General features: G+C 37.3%; 1 protein-coding gene across 1 annotated transcript; it reads right to left on the bottom strand.

The window, feature by feature from the left end:
* Positions 1-3,813: 3,813 nt before the first annotated feature.
* Positions 3,814-14,285, bottom strand: lhx3 (LIM homeobox 3). Its single transcript, XM_016559557.1, has 6 exons — positions 13,941-14,285; positions 8,414-8,585; positions 8,113-8,315; positions 6,360-6,511; positions 5,187-5,358; positions 3,814-4,489 (listed from the first exon to the last, which is right to left on the bottom strand). The coding sequence occupies exons 1-6, from the start codon at positions 14,008-14,010 to the stop codon at positions 4,062-4,064; spliced, it is 1,197 nt and encodes a 398-aa protein (XP_016415043.1). The 5' UTR covers positions 14,011-14,285; the 3' UTR covers positions 3,814-4,061.
* Positions 14,286-19,283: the final 4,998 nt, after the last annotated feature.

Raw genomic sequence — 19,283 nt, 5'->3', positions numbered from 1 at the left:
TCACCTCCCTCACAGTTGTCATGAAGGGCAAAATTAGTTATATAGACCAAAAGCACTTTTTGTACCAGGCTGTAAACATATATATTTTTTCTGTTGTTAAGTTATGCATTTTAACATGGGAGGTCTATGGGATTGACTCCCTTTTGGAGCCAGTCTCTAGCGGCCAGTCGATGAATTGCAGTTTAAGTCACTTCCGTGTTGGTTTCAAGAGAGAGACTGGAAGGTTGCCGCTTGGTCTGAACAAACAAATCGATTGCAAAAATCGGACCGATATTTCATGCCTGACTTTTGCGTCGGTATTAATAGGCCTATATGCAAAAGCATATTTCTCCAATAATGACGGTGTAAAACATGTAATTATTTGAAGCACCATACATTTTTTTATTCATTATGTTATATTAATTATTTAATCAGTTCTTTCACCAGACACTTTTAGAGAACTCTTAAAAGCTGCAAAGATCATTGAATCAAATGGAATTCAAGCTTCAGGTACAAACTGAAAAGACGCACAACAGAAATGTGCACAAATACATCAAAAAGTATTTTGTTACAAATTACAAATACTTGCTCAAATGTTTTTAATTTAAAGTACAAAATACTGGTGTGAGAAATGTAGGCTATTTAAAAATACAAATAATTTGTATTTTGAAAATACAAAAATACAAACAATATTTACAAGCAATTGTTTGAAATGCAAGAGACACTGTCATTACAGTAGCCTAATACTGGAGTTAGATACACAGATAAGAGAAAGAGAAGTGTTTCCTCTCCTTGAACAACTTATAAACAACATATTATTTAACCCTAACACTAGACAATGTAGTCTATCCAATATATTGATAAATTTTTTCTAATTTCTTATGTTCACTTAAGAAACAACCGACTGTGTTTACATGAATACCATCAAGCATGTCTACGCTTTATTTTTTCATGTTTCTTAATCAGAGGGTCAAAAATTAAGCAGTCCTGCGAAACTGTATTGTCATACCGCCTAGTCCTACTCAAGAGGATGGCTCAAGCTATTTCACTGTCAACAGTAAATATTAATTCCTAAAAATGCTGATATTTAGCTGTTAAAGGGCTCTATGTAGAATTCAGAAACCCTTGTTATTAGCGATACCGGTGGCCGTTAAGGCAGCTATGGTCAGCAACATATTGCTCATGCTTTTGCACACACTCCATAATGTGAGTAGCGATGGCCAATGTGATTCACCGACATCATGTCGACAGATGAGGTTCATTAAAATTGCACTGTTATGATAGTTTCACTTGGATTTTCCCAGCAAAACTGAGTCCTTCAAATAAAAATTTGTCTACAGGCTCTCATTTTTAAAGTTTCGTTAGGCTACATGCTGTTCACACATTGGCAATAAAAAGCGATTAATAGTCTACTTGAAAATTCTTTCATACAGCCCCTTTAAAAATTGCATTTTGTCCATAGAAACAAGTAGCTAACTTTAGCTAGCAATACTGTCGCTTGTCAGCTTGCAAGCAAAGTTCTAGAGTACAGCTTTTTCTTCTGTCCTGCATAACATTCAATGAGCAATATCTGATAGTAATGATACTCAAAGACTGTAAGTACGTCTTTTATATTTTAAGAGTTTTTATATTTTATATATTTAAATCGAGTTTTTTGGGCAGTGTATAGTAGTGCTTGTTGTTTGTCATTTCTCCGATCACAAATGCAGACATGGTTTTATGTTTACGCGGCGCGATGCAACGCAACGCTTAAAAAGACAGTATAAGTCATTATAATCATTAATTATGTCCCCACTGGATGCAACAAATGCCTTGTTTATAATGGGTTTTTATTGATTTTGTCTTGTCATGGCATCACAGTATGGTAAGGGGTTTTCCTTCACATTTCCGTCACACGCTTGAGGAAATCGGCCAATCACAACGCACTAGATTGCTGGCCAATCAGAGCACACCTTGCTTTTCAGAACAATGAGCTTTGTAAAAATCGATGCGTTTCAGAAAGGCGGGGCATAGAGGAGAAACAATAATGTACAGTATGTGGAAAATAATGTGTTTTTTGAACCTTAAACCGCATAAACACATTTCATTACACCAAATACACAACATAATGTTATTTTTTAGCAACGTCATATGACCCCTTTAATGACATGGATTGTCTTTCCTACCGTTCTGGACCTTGAATGTGTAAGTTGCATGACTGACTAAAGGACAGAAAGCTCTCGGATTTCATCAAAATATCTTAATTTATGTTCCGAAGATGAACGAACTACAAAGGTCTTACGGGAGTGGAACGACACAAGGGTGAGTAATTAAAAACAGAATTTTCATCTTTGGGTGAACTAACCCTATATAAGACTCCGCCAATGGATCCAAAAGGATGTCATATGATTCACTTGCATCCAGCCAAAAACTGTGATAGGCTATATAGCCTACTATTATCACAGGTGCAGAATATTGTATTATCTGAGAATAAAATGACCTACTTGATTAAGTATTTCAAATACAAAATACTGTCTCTGAAATATTTAATTACAAATTACATTTGATTTTTTTTGTCCAGCAAAATACAAATTACAAAATACTCAAAAGTAATTAAATACATTTAATTAAAATACTGCCCATCTCTGGTATCCATATATATATTCAGTATATATATAAACAAACACTGTTTGTCACTATCATTTGGGGTGCATCGTTCGTTACACCGTTATGTCTACTAAAATACAAACAGCCTCTAACAGAATTTCATCTGCGTAATTGAGTCGAACTTTGAAATAGTAATCAAACCGAACTCTGACAATATTTCTGTCCCGTCGGGTCAACATGGCACGCTTATCTCCAAATCGACAGTCGAACTTTGAAATAGTAATCAAACCGATCTCTGACAAGCTGGATTGAATATTTCTGTCCCGTCGGGTCAACATGGCACGCTTATCTCCAAATCGACGTGTTGCAGCGGCGTCCGCATCGGATTTCTCTGCTAAAGAGACGTTGAACTCTAGATATGCCTTTGGTCACAAGCCAGACCGGCGATTCGCCGACTCAGCTAGATCTGGGTCCATTATCTTTGCCCTGATATAAGATCGACGTGATTAATCTCGGGGAAAAAAAGAAATAAATATCCAAGCCCGTTCTAACCCTCTCGCTGCAACGAGCCACTGGAGAAACCTTCCCGGATCAGATGGCCGCTCCTCCGTTTTTAGAGCGCGCAGAACAATGAGAGGCTATAAACGGTACAGAAATCTGCATCATTTTAGCAAATGAAGAATTAAAAAATACAAGCCCACAGCGTTAAAGATCTCTGCCAGGAAGCGATGGCTACTTGAGGATTTCTCTGACAAATTTATTAAAGACCTTTATCACGTTACCATCATCAGAGAGAATAAATAAGACATAAAACATTTTTTTTTCACATAACACATACAGGAGCCACGGCGCCTCTCGGCCAAATGTTTCCAACAGAGTGAAATGAACAAGACACGTCTTAAAACACACAAATGCATAGAGGAACTCCTACTGAATAGAAAGAGACAACAACAACAACAACTTGTCTATCCCTGTTGTGAAACATACAAAGTCTCTGTGATCATATTGTCCAAGAAGGTTGTATAAAAATAAAGACTCCACATTGATAAAATGTTATATAATGTAAATAGACAATTTGGCAACGACCAGACACTTTGACCAAAACTGGTGATATCACATTTATACACATCAGTAACAGCAATGATGGATGATTTCATCTTTCTTGGTGTACTGTAACTGACTTGAATTCTCATTTTGAAGAAGAAAATAAATTCTTTGCATCATCGTATAATTAAAAGTTATGGTCTAGGTATGGAAAAAGTTGGTGAAAAGCTCCAATAGTTGGTGAAAGCTCTCCTCTCAATGTTGTGTCCTTGTAGAACCAAACAGAAGTCCAAAGCCGAGACTTTTCGGGTCAAGTCTTAGGTCCATCGCTAATTGATTTCCAACTCTTCTGCCATTAATAGAGAAGATACAAGGTCCATCCGCTCTGTAATCCCTGTCCACTAGTGGAGATCTGCTCTAGGGCTCTTTCCAAATGTGCATCTTCAAAACTATCAGAACTGGGCATGATCCACTTCATCCAACCAGGACGCCGGGCTTGCAGGGAAGTCCGGGTACCCACCGCTGCTTCCCGTGGACAAATCAGAGCTCGGCCCGTTTCCCCCGCCCATCATGCGAACCCCCGGAGTCATGTTCTGGCCTCCACTCTGACCTACCATGGGCAGGCCAGACTCTGGGTAGACCAGGCTGGAGATGAGGGGCTGGTGTCTGGGAAGAGCCTGTAGTGAGCCTGGAGACTGCGGGAGGCTGTAGGGGCTGCTGGCTTGGATGTCGTGGTACTGCTCCTGCGAGGGGATGATGGCGCCGTGCTCCAGCGGGAAGGGCGGATGACCTCCACCCTGACGACTCAGAGACGGAGAGCTTTCACTCAGACTGCTGTAAATGCCGTTGGAGTGACCCAGCTCTGACATGGGCGGCTCGTCTGTGCATAGAACATGGCGAAGGGAAAACTTAAAGTGAGTGGTGGATTGTTCATAACACAACAATTCAGTTATGTTCAACATAAATGCACTCTTAAAAATGAAGGTTCTTTATTGGCATTGATGGTTCCATGAAGAAACTTTAAAACTTTAAAGAATCCATGATAACTTTCCATTGGAGAAAAGGCTCTTTAAAGTTGAAAAAGTTTTTTTAGATTATAAAAATGTTCTTAAGGTTCTTTTAAGAACGGATCTCTAAAAGATTCTTTGGGGAACCCAAAATGGTTCTTCTGTGGCATTGCTGCGAAAACCTCCTTTTAGAACCTTTATTTTTAAGAGTGTAGCTCTTTGTGATGGACACCAGAATTACGACCAAAAATCTCACTGAAAAACTGGCATGCAATATGTCTGAACTCTCACTTTTCCCAATTATTTTCTAAACAGGCTTTTCAGAAAATTACTCAATAAACAGTTCTTTGCCTTAAATCAAATTAACTGGCTTTGACATTGCAACATATGAGTCAAAACAAAAAAATAAAAAATTGAAAATCATTCATGAACACTTAGGGGTGATGAATGAGGTCCTTGGATCAGAGAAACACTGATCTTAAAGTTTTTATTTGATACTATATCACACAGTAGTTATATTTGTGCAGTTTATTCTTATTTATTTACTCATTTATCTTGGAGCAAACATACCTGTGAAAGAGACCTCAGCATCGCTGTCCATGCCCTCCTCCTGAGTGCTGTCTTTGTCTGATTTGGAGCTGCCACGTGACCTCTTCATGTTTCTGAAGTACTGACCCCATCTCTGCCTACCTGCATCTTTTTTCAGTCTTTTCTCCTTTGCTCTTCTGTTCTGAAACCAGACCTGTGCAGAGACGTGGGTTAGGTTCACACCTACCTGATCATAGAAAAAATTGAGGCACCACTGTAAACAGTTGTAGTAAAAAAGTACAAAGCTATTTCTACCTGACATGAGCATTTTTTTAACATAAAAGTAATATAAAAACCAAAACCCATTCCTCAATGTTTACGATTTTTCTTCTGTTATTATTATTTGTTTTTCATATAGCCTAATTAACATCAATACATGTACAAGCTAAGCAACATAATGACATACTGGATAAATGTACGCACGCATTTATCAAAACGGAAGCAGAAAGGAAATAAGCGTTAAAATCTTCAGTGTGAAGCATGCATATAATTTGTACATTTTCTGCATGATTCAGTGACACTCACTGCGTTCGACTTTACAAGAAATCGAGACAGTATTTCATGCAAGTCAGTCGAGCCGCTGTCTTTTAAAAAAAATAGTAGAAAATCTTCTGCATTAAATAATAAAAGGTTATAGGCTAATGACACGAGTGCATGAGGTACTATAAACAATAGCGTAAATAACAGGGTATAATACAACAACTGTATGAAATATATGACACTTGAATACATAAAACAATAAAGGTTATAATGACACGAGTAAGGCATTTTCTTGTGTGAATAATAGCGTAAAACATATAACGGAATAATACATAATGAATATATTACATGAATATTATAATTGAATAGTAGCCTATATTATAGTCAGCTGGGCTACGCGTGTTTTCCTATTTGCGACATGTTTTTTTTCTTTAGTATTATTAATGAATATTTTTCATTTAGTGTCTTAATTTCAACTCCATTGTCAGTTCACCTAAACAAATGTGTTTCGTGTGGTAACATTTATTACATATCACGAAACGACTATAAGCTACATTTTAAGGGTGAGATACATAACCGCGCGTTTTCGCGGTGTAGTTCTGTTGTAATACTCATGCACTGCATTTGAATGGACTGAGAAAGAGCTGTATGTGTAGTATATATGTAGCATGTTACCTGCACCACCCGCATGTCGAGGCCGGTCTCTGAGGACAGCTGCTCCCGTACGTGTCGCGCGGGTTTCGGTGAGTTATTATAAGCGTTCTTCAGCGTCTCCAGCTGTTTGGCGGTGATTGTTGTGCGCGGGCGTTTTGCTGTCGAATCCGCCTCTGTAATATAAGAAACACATTTTGATTTACACAAACGAATTTATTTATTTATTATTCTACAACTATAGGCTATATATTTATGCTAATTGAGACGGCACCGTTAAGGCGTAATACGCTTCTTAAATTATTCTATTCTATTCTATTCTGTTTTCTGAGGTATATAACAAAGGTAAATGCATTTCAAATAATATCTAACTTTATTATTTATTATTGTACATTTGTTTATTAGTATTATTATTTTAATTCGTTTAGACGGACTAATTAAATCCTTATAGAAACAATTGCAATTTATGCATTCTATTTATACATTATATTCTGTTCTAATCGGAGCGCCGGTGAAGGGAAGGCACTGAAGGTCCGAATTAAACATTTAGAATGCAGCTATTCAGTGTAATGTAAGTTTATCTGCTCAATGAATGACGCTCAGGGTCTCTTCCAGAACCCGTTCCTAAATAATTCACAACGACCGTTCCGTCTCTGTAATATAAGAAACATCTTAATTTAACAACACGAATTTATTTCTTATTAGACATTAGAATTTATTCTTATTTCGAGGTTTATGCACGTTTTTATCATCGATTCTATTCTATTCTATTCTATTCTATTCTTTAGGCCTAAAAAGTTTTTTTTTTTTAATTTCAGCGATGGTTCCATGACGAATCTTTACGGAAGTTTTCCATTGCGCAAACGGTTCTTTAGTTGTGGAAGGTTTTTAGATTATTCAAATTAAAAAAATAGTCTCTCTCTCTTCACACTAAGAAAAAATGAAAACTTTTTAAGAACTGTTCACTGAAATGTTTTTTTTTTTGGGGGGTGGGAATCAAAAATTGTTCTTCTGCGGCATCGCTGCGAAAACCCCCTTTGAGACTTTATTTTTAAATGTCTATTCTATTCTATTCGACAGAAACACCTTTATTGAACGCTCAGAATGCACATATCCATTGATGTGCAGTGTAACGTGAGTTCATCTACTCAGTGGATAACACTAAGGGCCTTTCCAAACTTCATTTCCAGATAAATCACTAGGCAGTCTGATTTGTGCAGTATTAAACCGCTGAATCTGGCTGGAAATTGCCCCGAATGCAGACTGTGTCTCTCTGACTCCATAGATCAGCTCCAGTGCGTGTGTTCAGCGCTCACTAGAACGCTTCTGTATGGCGTTGGCACTTATCGATTTGGAGGCTGGCGAGTTCGCAATTACCTGAGCCGGGTCAAATGTTTATGGACGAGCCCACGACCAGCGAGATTAAGCTCAGAGTTGAGAGCGGCCAATCAATGTGAGGTCATCGAATAAAAGAAGTAAAACAATTAAGACTTTGGGAACTGCGCTTGCTCAAACAAAACTAATTTCTCTAATTTTCTCTTTTAAAAACAAACACATGTTCTTAAAAAAAAAAAACATCTGCTGAATAAACGATGATATGCACTCTAAAAAATGCTGGGTTGTTTCAACCCAACTTTGGGTCAAATATGGACTAACCCAACTTTTGGGTTAAAAATTGAATGTAAAAATTTAACCCAACGGTTGGGTTAGTCCATATTTGACCCAAAGTTTGGTTGAAACAACCCAGCATTTTTTAGAGTGTGTGCATGCCATGTACCTCTCTGTTTGGCGGTCTCATAATCGGCTTTACACACCAGTCGGCTGTCCTCCATCAGGTAATACTCGTCACCTGTGGCCAGCTGCCTCTTACAGACGATACAGGCGAAGCAGTGCAGGTGATACACGAAATCCTGCGCCCTCCGGACCACCTGTGTCGGCGGGATGCCCTGCTGACACGCGGCGCACTTGGTCCCGAATCTCCTGGGGGCAAAATACAGGCAAACACCGGTCAGTTTGCACCCGAAGCGTGGGTGTGAACGATATGAAACGATATATGTGCTGAAACATGAAGGACTCACTTGAAGAAGTCGTCTTTGCAGTAGACACTGTCGCCTCGACTGAAGCATTTGTCGGCCAGCTGAGACTGACAGTCGTTGCATTTCAGACATTTGCTGTGCCAGTGTCGATCTAAAACCTTCAGGATAAAACGATCCACGATGTGCTGGTTACAGCCCGCGCAAACCGGAATATCTACAAGTAGAAAATACAAGAAAGCGGTTAACATCTAAAATACTCTAGCAGAGCATCATGAACCTTTTTCCCCAATAACAACAAGAACAAGAACAAACAAAAACAAGAACAGCAACAACATATATATGTATAAAACATTTAACAGATGACGGCTATATGTTGCCCTGACCGAGTAATGTGCATGGTTTTACTTACTGAACACATATCCATTAATATCCACAAATAACAACACAAGTCATTCTTTTTTGTCTAGTTGTATTATGACAAATACGCCATATTGGAGGATTGAAGAGAAAAGTTCTGCTTTCAGCAAAACACCAAAGCACATAATTTCATCGCGATAATATTTCCAACACCATATGGCTGTACCTTCCGTTTTATGCATAAAAAAAAAACACCTTAAAAAAAATCACCTTAGCCTTCACTTGGAAATGATCATTATTCTGTTTAGTATCCAAATAGCACCAAAATTAAAACTAAATGGCGATCAAATGACAAGAAATAGATGGAATTAAACGACACATGTAACTTTTATAAGTGTTAAACATCATTTTAGCGTAATACATATTATTATAATTATTATTTGATTAATAATTCGATATGTACTGTATTGTTGTTGACTTGTTGTTGTTATTAAATGAATAATAATAATTAAATATGTACTGTGTTATACAATATTACAGCATATGAGCACAGTTTCATGATAAATCACAATGCAACTCAAGGTCACAGTAAACTACTCCAGTAAAGCGACGAGCTCTTATTAAAGTAATCATTCTCTTTAACACCGTAAAACTGAGAACGTTCACTTTAATGTGTTCACTGATGTAAATCTAAAGTCTGTCTTCGTATAAAAAGCTTTTAAAAAAACTTGAATAAAAGGCAACAACCTTTTCATTACACACAGATACATAAAGCACATCAAATGAAATCAAGAGCATGAATAAATATAACAATAAATACAACACATTTATTATTATTATTATTATTATTATTAACGTTGTTGTCTCCAAAACAGCAGTTTTCATGAGGTCGTGTTAATAAGCAAATGCTAAATTTCGCAAACCCTTTTGACTTCTGTGTCCTTAAATAACAGCTGTAACCATATAACTTTCATAAATATCCAGAAAACACACCTCTGATTACATCTTTTTTTTTTTTACTGTATCATATCTGGTCATATTCTGATTAAAATGAAATGAAACCACTAACCACTCACTCCTCGAGATTTTCTTGTTAGCCATAATAACAGCGCAGTAAGGCCGCAGCGCGTTTTATCTGACGAGTCAATGTCTTTGATCTTGTAGCTGCTTCTCTGACATCAACACACACGTCATGAACAGGTGCACAAGTACCTATCAATTATTCAATCTGCCAACAGCAGCTCTATTAGTCTATAAAGGACAGAAACCTCCACTTTTCTTTCGTTCAAACAGTAGCTTCTGAAATAGTTTCTGTCCCCCTGCCAGCCTTCACTCAGAGCTGTTTCTGGGAAACTGTCATTAACTCTCAACACTCACTGTAATGTTTTTCGTTTTCTAAAATGTATTTGTACACCAAGGACTTTCCATCTAGATAGCCGAGAACAAATCAAACACCGATTTTGCACCTTGATATCATTCATGCGCGTCAAAGTCCAAAATTAGAAATATTTGAAAAAAAAAAAAAATATTGTGGAAACGGGAAGACGCGGACATATGTTGTTGTGAGCCGCTGTTTAAGATTTAATCCCACAGAAACAAAATCATTCCTAATCCAGAGTATTCTCCGGCGCAAAAAGCGTTTCACGTGCAGGAGAAATATGAATTCTGTTGAGAAAAGATCTACTCCACATTAACAAATCAGATACACAGTTACATCTATTAAACACAAAGAGCATTAAAAAGAAGAGCTCCCTTAAAACTGCATTTTTTTAAAATGTAAGGATAATTAAATTACAAGCTTTCAGCAAATGTGCAGCTCACGCAAGAATAGACTAATACTGCGGTGCTTCATAGCTTTCTAGATCTGAAGTGAAATCAAACATGCAACTGCAAGACTCCGTGCTCTGATGTCGGCTGTACCTTTCCGTAACTCCTCTCTCTGCGTGAGTAAAGCCAAGAGCATATGATGAGAGGACGGCTCTTTCGGCGAATCCCGAGCCTCATTCCGCTCCATTTTCATTATTCCGTTAAAGAATGACAAAACGCGTGCGATAATAACTATCTGAGAGTTGACAGAAGACGCGCGCGCGTCATAGACAGATCCATCGCGCGGCGACTTCCTGCGTCTTGTGGCACTTGGTGCGCAATAGAAACGCCGCCCCGTTACTCTGGTGACTGATAAAACAGATGAACATCACCCAGACAAGACGGCGTTTCTGTGCTAACATCCACACAGTCCTTTTTGTAGTTCTGCGTTAGAGACGTAACTTCTACTCACAAATGTTTTTCACGTTATGTGCCATAAATGTGTCATATGATGCCTTCAGCTGTTCCCATGATGAGCAACAATTAGTTGTGAATGATGGCGACTGTGTTTCCAACACATGAACATGCGCACCTGACAAATCTCCATCTTGATATGGATCTTAACTATTTAAAATACACCCTGCAGCAGTGCGTAAAGCAAATAAAGCCACTGGCAAAATACAGCCACTACAGCTGCAATAGATAAAGAATGCACTAGATAGAGTAAAATGCTGTTTGTGACACTTGTGTTTCTAACGAGAAAATGCATTCATTTATTTTCATTTCATTTATTTATATAGCACAAATAAACACAACAGGAGTTGACCACAGTGCTTTACAGAATATAAAACTAAGATACAGATAAAGAAAGAAAGCAATAAGGCATAAAAATAAATAGAACATAATTAAGAATTGCTAAAAAGCTCGGGCCAGAAGATAAGACTTTAACATCGATTTAAACTCATGTACAGAGGACAGGGATCTCAGATAAAAAGGAAGACTGCAAAATTCATAAATTTTGCACATCGAAACAGCTGTTTTCTTAAAAGTTACAAGTCTCATGGGAGTAAATATTAGTGTCTGAATTATTTCCGACAGACATTACAGGATGAAATGGGCGTCATTTAAATAAAACAATTTCTATGCTTGTCATCGTTTTTCTTCTTCTTCTTTTTTTATTCTCAACTGAATGATACAACTGCATCTGCTTTTGATAGACAAGAAATATTGACACTGATGCAAACAGATAGTACTAAACTTAAATAGGCCTAATGCAAATTTCAAAACGAATTCATTATTACAGTGTCCATTTCTAGAAAGTATTTCACCTGGTGTAGACACAAACAGCAGAAACAGAAATGCATGCTTCTAAACAATGCACTTTGTATCAACCTGTAGTTTGGCACAAGGCTTTTGCTTCTTCAAAGCGGAAAATGAATGTTCTTTTGAGATGCACATAAACTGTGAACTAAATCCAGATCATTCCATTTCTCTGCATTGATTTGGGTCAGACAGCTGTTTGCTGTAGGAAAGAGAGGACAGTTGTGTGAAATGCTGATCGAGCTGCTCAAGCTCCAGATGAATGTTATTGACACTGATCTGCTGTGTCTGGGGAAATCAGCTTTAGTGCCACTGCGGCCGCCGCATGATAAACTCAAAATCAATGCCACATTTGCCTGGATTTCCACACTTTATAAAGTACATATATCGGCGAAAGGTGCTGCAGTGTTCCTCCTTACTTTCAGCTTCATCATTTTTATGTCATATTGACCTGTTCATCTTTGATGTAACAAAATCTCGCGTCTGAAGGCGGGGCGGAAAAAGCGCGATTTTTTGACAAATATTTTTGACCACATCATTTGGACACCACTACAGCTATAGCGGCATCATTTCTATTTTATTTTAATTAATTAATTAATTTATTATTATTAATATAAAAAAGTGACTAATATATTTTACAGTGATAATTTTGCTGCTTATATATCAGACCTGGACGTGGACCATTTATATAATAATCTCTGAAATGTACCTGTACAACAGACTCGAAGTTTGACTACTGTAATGATGTACATAAGTGATTTAGCGAGTAACATAATTAACAACGTGTAGTTACCGTGTAATTACTTTGAAGAGCGGCTAATACTTAGGCTACGTACTGTAACCTTAATAATAAATAGTTATCAACATATGTGTAACATGACAACTGTTGTTTAAAACTGTTAAAGAAAACCTCTCTCCAAACCTCTCTCCTCTCAAAAACAGAATGTGCTGAAAAAACATAAATATGTCTTATACTATCAGTTTAACTCTCCAACAGCCCTAAACCGGGTCTCCTCTGGTTCAGGTGCTGCACCTGTTGAGGGGAACCCGATACCTGCTGGTCTGTTTAAAGGGCGCGTGGATGGAGACTTTCGTGGGCTCGTGGGTCTCTCATGACAACCGTGACCGCTCGCGCTTTACATCTGTTCCACGTTGCTCATTACAAATTCATACGGCGTCCGACGGGCGAATGTTCGGAGCAGGAACAGTCTTTAGTTTGTCGAAAAAGACAACTTTTTCAAGACTATCAATATAACGTGTATGTGAATGGTGAAAATGCGTATAAATAGCACGATTTTCTGTTTCTATTTGGCGTGCTATTTGTACGCAGAAATTGACTTTGGCGTGCATGTGATACGCACGTGTTTGACGTGCATATAATACGCAGTTTTTGCGTGCATATGATTCGCAATTTGTTGGCGTGCATATGATATACAGTTTGGCGTACATATAATACGCACCTACCCCACACCCCTAAACCTAACCATCGCGTATCATATGCACGCCAAAGTAAATTTCTGCGTATAAATAGTACGCCAAATAGAAACAGAAAATCGTGTTATTGAAACGCACTTTCATGAGATCGGGGTAACCATACACTCTTCAGAAGGGTTCATAGGGTTCAACCATCCATAACCCCTTTAGGGTTCTTGAGCTGAATGCCACGGGTCTTTGGCGTTAAAAAGTTTAATAATGTATTTATAAGACACTTCTTACATTTAAAGAAGCCGGGAATAAAATTATTTAAAGGTCTTAAAGGATCCCCAGTGACATTAGGCTGTACTTATTAATTTAATAATTAAATTACATTTTTTAGTGTATGAAAACACGAACATTTCTCTGTTTGAGTCAAGGATAAAAATGCAATTACAATTTCCACTCAAACAGGCCGTCTATTGCGCGTTTATCATAAATATTACAGGCTTTAATAGTTTATTTTGTAATTATTTACCGGCGGATTGTTGCTCTTGTGTTTTTGATGACGTTTCACAGCTAATTGGGAGCTTGTCAATTTTCCAAACAATATCCATGCTGAACAGCTCAAAGGAATCTGCGTTAAAATGCTGTAGAGAAATAGCCCTCTTACCTTGACTCGAGCTGTATCTGTTGTAATTTCCAGCGTTTTGACAGCTTGATCCTGGATGTTCTAACAACATTATGACGAAAATGAAAATAAACTACAAGTAGATCAAAAATATTTATGGTAAAGGAAAACGAAAAACAATCTATGACTGGTTAAAAGCAGTGGAAAAATGAGCTGCCCAACAAAATAATGCACAGATAATGCACGGTCCCTCGGTGTTTCGGGGCTTTACAACTTTTCAAATGTCTAGATTGAGTCGCTGTGTTGTTCTGGAGGTCTGAGGGAGGAGGAATCCTGATGACCTGCAGTTGTTTAGCATCACAAAAGCGCAGGATCGGAGCGCGTCACGGCTCTGTGTGTGTGTGTGTGTGTGAGTGTGTGTCTCTGTCCGCGGTGCTGAAGGAGTTCCTACAGAGGCGTGAACACACCGACCAACGTCCCCACCCACCCCGCCTTCACACGTGTGTGTCCGAATCAAACGTTCCTCCCGAGCATCTCAAACGGAACGTGTCCATGTGACGGCCAGAGACTGACTGAAGATAAAAACATCTCGGGATAGGCGGACAGGCAGCGAACAATTTCTGTTTCCAGTGACGATTCAGGGACGTTAATTTTAGGCTATGACAAATGAAACTTAAGAATTATAATTAAAGAGCGTATATATAAAGAAAGTTCTTATAAGATTATCAAACAAAATGATCCCTGTCACGTTCTTGGAAGGTCAAATTATAATGAGTAAAATTAGATCTATCTATCTATCTATCTATCTATCTATCTATCTATCTATCTATCTGTCTGTCTGTCTACTTAAGTTTCGTTCAACAAGTTCGGCACAAAAGGATTTCTGTCTTTAAAATTAAAAGCAAAAATAACGTTCCTACAACTGTCTGTCTGTCTAAATTATGACTATTTTAAATGATTCACATGTAAAGCAAAAATGACATTAAAAAATAAAATATAAATAAAAATGAATGAATGGATAAATACATAAATAACAAGTTTATACATATTATTGAGAAAAGCAAAAAAGGTACCACATGACACACCAGAAGACATGCATGTAAAAATATCTGTATATGAGAGATCAGTTCCTGTATTACAGATCAAATTAAAATATATTTTAAATGGTCATATCAGACATGAGATCAGAAAATGATGGTATAACAATAGCATAACACTGGAAGTAATGATGTTTTAGTTGATAATGTAATATTAAATGATCAGTTGGTCACTTTTTAAATTGTCTTTTGGTGGCATCTATGACCCACCATACACACACACACACACACAAACACACACACACACAGAAACTCAGATGCACCCTACCAATACACTCCCTCAATCCGTCTCTACCAAGTCTGAGCATCTCAGCTATTGTGTCTGCGCTGTGCCTCTCGTTTCACTTGATTTCAGTAAATTGCTAAAGTGTTAATGCACCTGGGGCCCACTTTCAGGGCCATTTCAATTAGGCTTTAATAGAGCTCTGTGGCATTTGCTCCAGCGGCCTGGTGGCAGAGCTTCAGCTCATCGCACACATGCAGGAAACAGCACGTCCTCTGAGCTCAGTGAGAGACACTTGAAGATCCTTGTGTTGTGAAGAGCACATAGCAGATCAAAACTATATATTATTCTGGAGTGGAGCGTCCAGCTTTTTTAAATGATTGTGCATTTAAGGGCTGTGAACATCAATGGTCTGCACATACGTCTCTTTGTGAGGACCGTCGGGAGATAGAGTCATCTGGAGGAACAGGACCAGATGAAAGTGGATGCATCATATTCCAAATAAACCAAAGCCATGCCATCGACTCTGTGTAGTTTCTGCTGTGCATCTTTTAAAGACATACTTCACCCCAAAAATAAAAATTTGTTGAAAATGCCCTCACCCTCAGGCCATCCAAGATGTAGATGAGTTTGTTTCTTTGTAAGATTTGGAGAAATGTAGCATCACATCACTTGCTCACCATTGGATCCTCTGCAGTGAATGGGTGCCGTCAGAATGAGAGTCCAAGAGCTGATAAAAACATCACAATAATCCACAAGTAATCCACACCACTCCAGTCCATAAATTAACATCTTGTGAAGCCAAAAGCTGCATGTTTGTAAGAAACAAATCCATCAAGTTGTTATTAATTTCAAACCATTGCTAAAAGACAAGTCCATAATCCATTATAACACTTCCTCCATTTAAAAAGTGGTCTGGTCTGAATCAGGAGAGAAATCTGCAAAGAACAAGCATCGTTTACAAGCCAAATCAACCCAAAACAGCTCTAATTTTTTTTTATTATGGATTAAGCATTATTATGGATTATATATTTTGACCAGAAGCAACAGTTTAAAGCAGGGGTATTCAAAGAGGGCCGGTACCCTGCAGAGTTTAGCTCCAACCCTAATTAAACACACCTGAACCAGCTAATAAAGGTCTTACTAGGCATACTAGAAACTTCCAGGAAGGTGTGTTGAGGCAAGTTGGAGCTAAACTCTGCAGGATACCAGCCCATCTCCAGTTTGGAGACCCCTGATTTAAAGTTAAAATGTCTTAATGATGGTTTTGTTTCTTACAAACACGCAGCTTTTGGCTTCACAAGATGTTCATTGATGGACTGGAATGGTGTGGATTACTTATGGATTATTGTGATGTTTTTATCAGCTTTTTGGACTCTCATTCTGACGGCACCCATTCACTGCAGAGGATCCATTGGTGAGCAAGTGATGGAATGCTACATTTCTCCAAATCTTATTAAAAAAAAAAAAAAAACTACTCTAAATCTACATCTTAGATGGCCTGAGGGTGAGCACATTTTAAGCACATTTTCATTTTTGGTGACCTATTCCTTTAAAAGCAAGGCCAGGAATTTAGTGGCCGTGTGATTTGCAAATTTTGTTCATACCACAAGCAGCAAGCACACTATTCAGTCATGCTGGGTTTACGAGCAATATAAACTAAATCCACTCGCGTACATAAAGATGGCAACCTGGAGTCCTTCAGCATCTCTTTCCTCTTCATAACACACACACTCGCTCTCATCTAGTGTTGTTGTAAGTCTTAAATTCTGTCCAAGATATTATCTGTTCTAAATCTGCTAATATTTTGAAACGCATCATCATATGATAGTGCTGAAAATGAATGTGCCAGAGGGGTGGATATAAAACAGCAGGTGCCCGGAAGCACAGGACACAAATCAAGTTAACAATCTGTAATGATGACCTGTGAGTATTGAAAGGCAGATCTGAAATATGATGATTTCCCTTCCTTTACTTCACTAATGTATATGCGCTCTAAATATCCTAAGCAAGATTAACGAGTTTGCTAAGAAAAGCCTGATTTGCTCTGTAAATTCAAAGTGAGGCGTGGAGCTTCTTTGCATACATAAACGGCACATTACTGCATGTGGATATTGATTGCAGGATAGTTATGAATTTGCAGCATGCTTGAGGAACAGCACACGCACAGAAACATAGCCACGGTAAGAGCTGCCAACAGCCATGAAACTATTACAGAAAAAACAAGAGCAGAACAATCTCCAGAAAAATCCTGACTGTAATTAGTGCTGTGTGCATATTAGTCACTGTAAACTTAAACACTGCTTAGACTTTCTTTATACTACAGACGGATGCTTTTTTCTTAAAACATACACAATTCAACTCCAATTTAATCATGTTGATAGTTCACCCAAAATGTATAGTTTATCCAAAAATAACAATTCTGTCATCATTAACTCACCCTTAAGTTGTTCCAAACCTATATGAGTTTCTTTCTTCTGTTTAACACAAAAGAAGATATTTTGAAGAATGTTGTTAACCAAACAGTTGCTGGTAGCCATTGACTTCCTTAATATACTGTATATATATATATATATATATATATAGTCAATGGCTACCGGCAACTGATTGGTTACCTACATTCCTACATTGTTCAAAATATCATTTTTGGATGAACTATCCCTTGAAAATTAGTCACAGATTAATTACAAATTATATTTTTTATTAAACATTTTTCCCCCAAAGGTTTATTTGTCAGATGTGCAGTGGTACAGTGGGGTTTAAAAGACACTTAATATTTAGTAATATCAATTTGACTAACTGAGAGTTTCACACTATATAGAAGAAAATAATATAAAAAAATGTAGTGGCTATATGCTCTAAATATCATAATGCTATATTATTTATCTGCAGCGGGTTTTCTGTGCGCAGCATCTGAATTTTTATGCACTGAATATCTGGATTTCCAGTGCGACAACTGAAGTAATATCTACTGTGACGCTTAATATCTTCATCTTGGCTAATATTTTGATTGGACTACTAAAAGTTAGGATATTTTACACAAAATGTGGGTCACGCTTTTAGTGCTGTTAACTACTATGTAATAACATTAAACTATGGATTTACTGTCTAACTACCTGTTGTTGTGGTAAACTCCCACATTTATGGCTAATGAGTTTGCGGCATGGTTAGATTTAGGAGTAAATGTAAGGTTAGGGTTAGGGTTATAGGGGTAATAGGTGTTAGGTTTTGAGGTAAGGGTTGGGTTACGGTTAGGGATAAAGGTAAGAGTGTAACTACAAAGTTAAATGTAATTACAATACACCAACATGTATGAACATAAGTATATTGTATTAACTGGAATGCAGTGTTTCATGCATTGTGCTCTGGTTGTACCCTGAAAAATGGTAACCCAAAGCATAGCAGTTAAGGCCACCTAATATAAAGTGTGACCGAAATATGAAATAGCCCACCTTTATTTGTCACATGATAAACAGATTCTACTTACTAAATTAAGCATGCAACATACTGTACGACACATGTGTGACAAGTTTATTGTTGTTTAACGATGCATTCGGTTTCACATACTATTTTTTATAAGTATAAGCTGTTCAGAGTATATACTGTGCAGTATTCCAGTGAAACATGAGCTAGTATTGCACTGGTAATGTAGCTGAAGTCAAAGAATACAAATTAACAAGAGCATAAGAGTTTAATAACAGTACACTGTAAAAAAACGAGCAAAATAATTAGTTGGAGTTGTAAATAAGATTATTGGAGTATGCTTTACAAGAAAATGTTATTTAATTCTTTCTATTTAAAATGTCACTTTAATTCAATGTGTTACTTTCTTTGTAATTATTTGTATAATTTATAGCAATTTCTGAGTGAAAATTGTTTTAAAGTAAATCCTACATTGTAAAATTTTGATTTTGATTAAGATTTTTTTGGGGGTACGCTTTAAAAGAAAATCATGATACATGATACTAATTCAGTTTTTCTACTCCAAAATTTAATGTCTCCTTGTAATAATATGTAAAATGTACCCACAATTTCTAAGGGAAAATTGTTTCTCCAACTAATATT

Source organism: Sinocyclocheilus rhinocerous, unplaced genomic scaffold, assembly GCF_001515625.1.
Source record: "Sinocyclocheilus rhinocerous isolate Xijiao unplaced genomic scaffold, SAMN03320098_v1.1 scaffold1489, whole genome shotgun sequence".
NCBI lineage: Eukaryota > Metazoa > Chordata > Actinopteri > Cypriniformes > Cyprinidae > Sinocyclocheilus > Sinocyclocheilus rhinocerous.
This window is presented reverse-complemented; position numbering and strand designations above follow the sequence as displayed.

Coding starts and splice junctions, on each gene's coding strand:
- lhx3 (XM_016559557.1), bottom strand. CDS start 14,010: ATGTTGTTAGAACATCCAGGATCAAGCTGTCAAAACGCTGGAAATTAC. Junction 6,512..8,112: donor TGAGACCGCCAAACAGAGAG/GTACATGGCATG, acceptor CTTATATTACAG/AGGCGGATTCGACAGCAAAA. Junction 4,490..5,186: donor TGCTGAGGTCTCTTTCACAG/GTATGTTTGCTC, acceptor TTCTATGCACAG/ACGAGCCGCCCATGTCAGAG.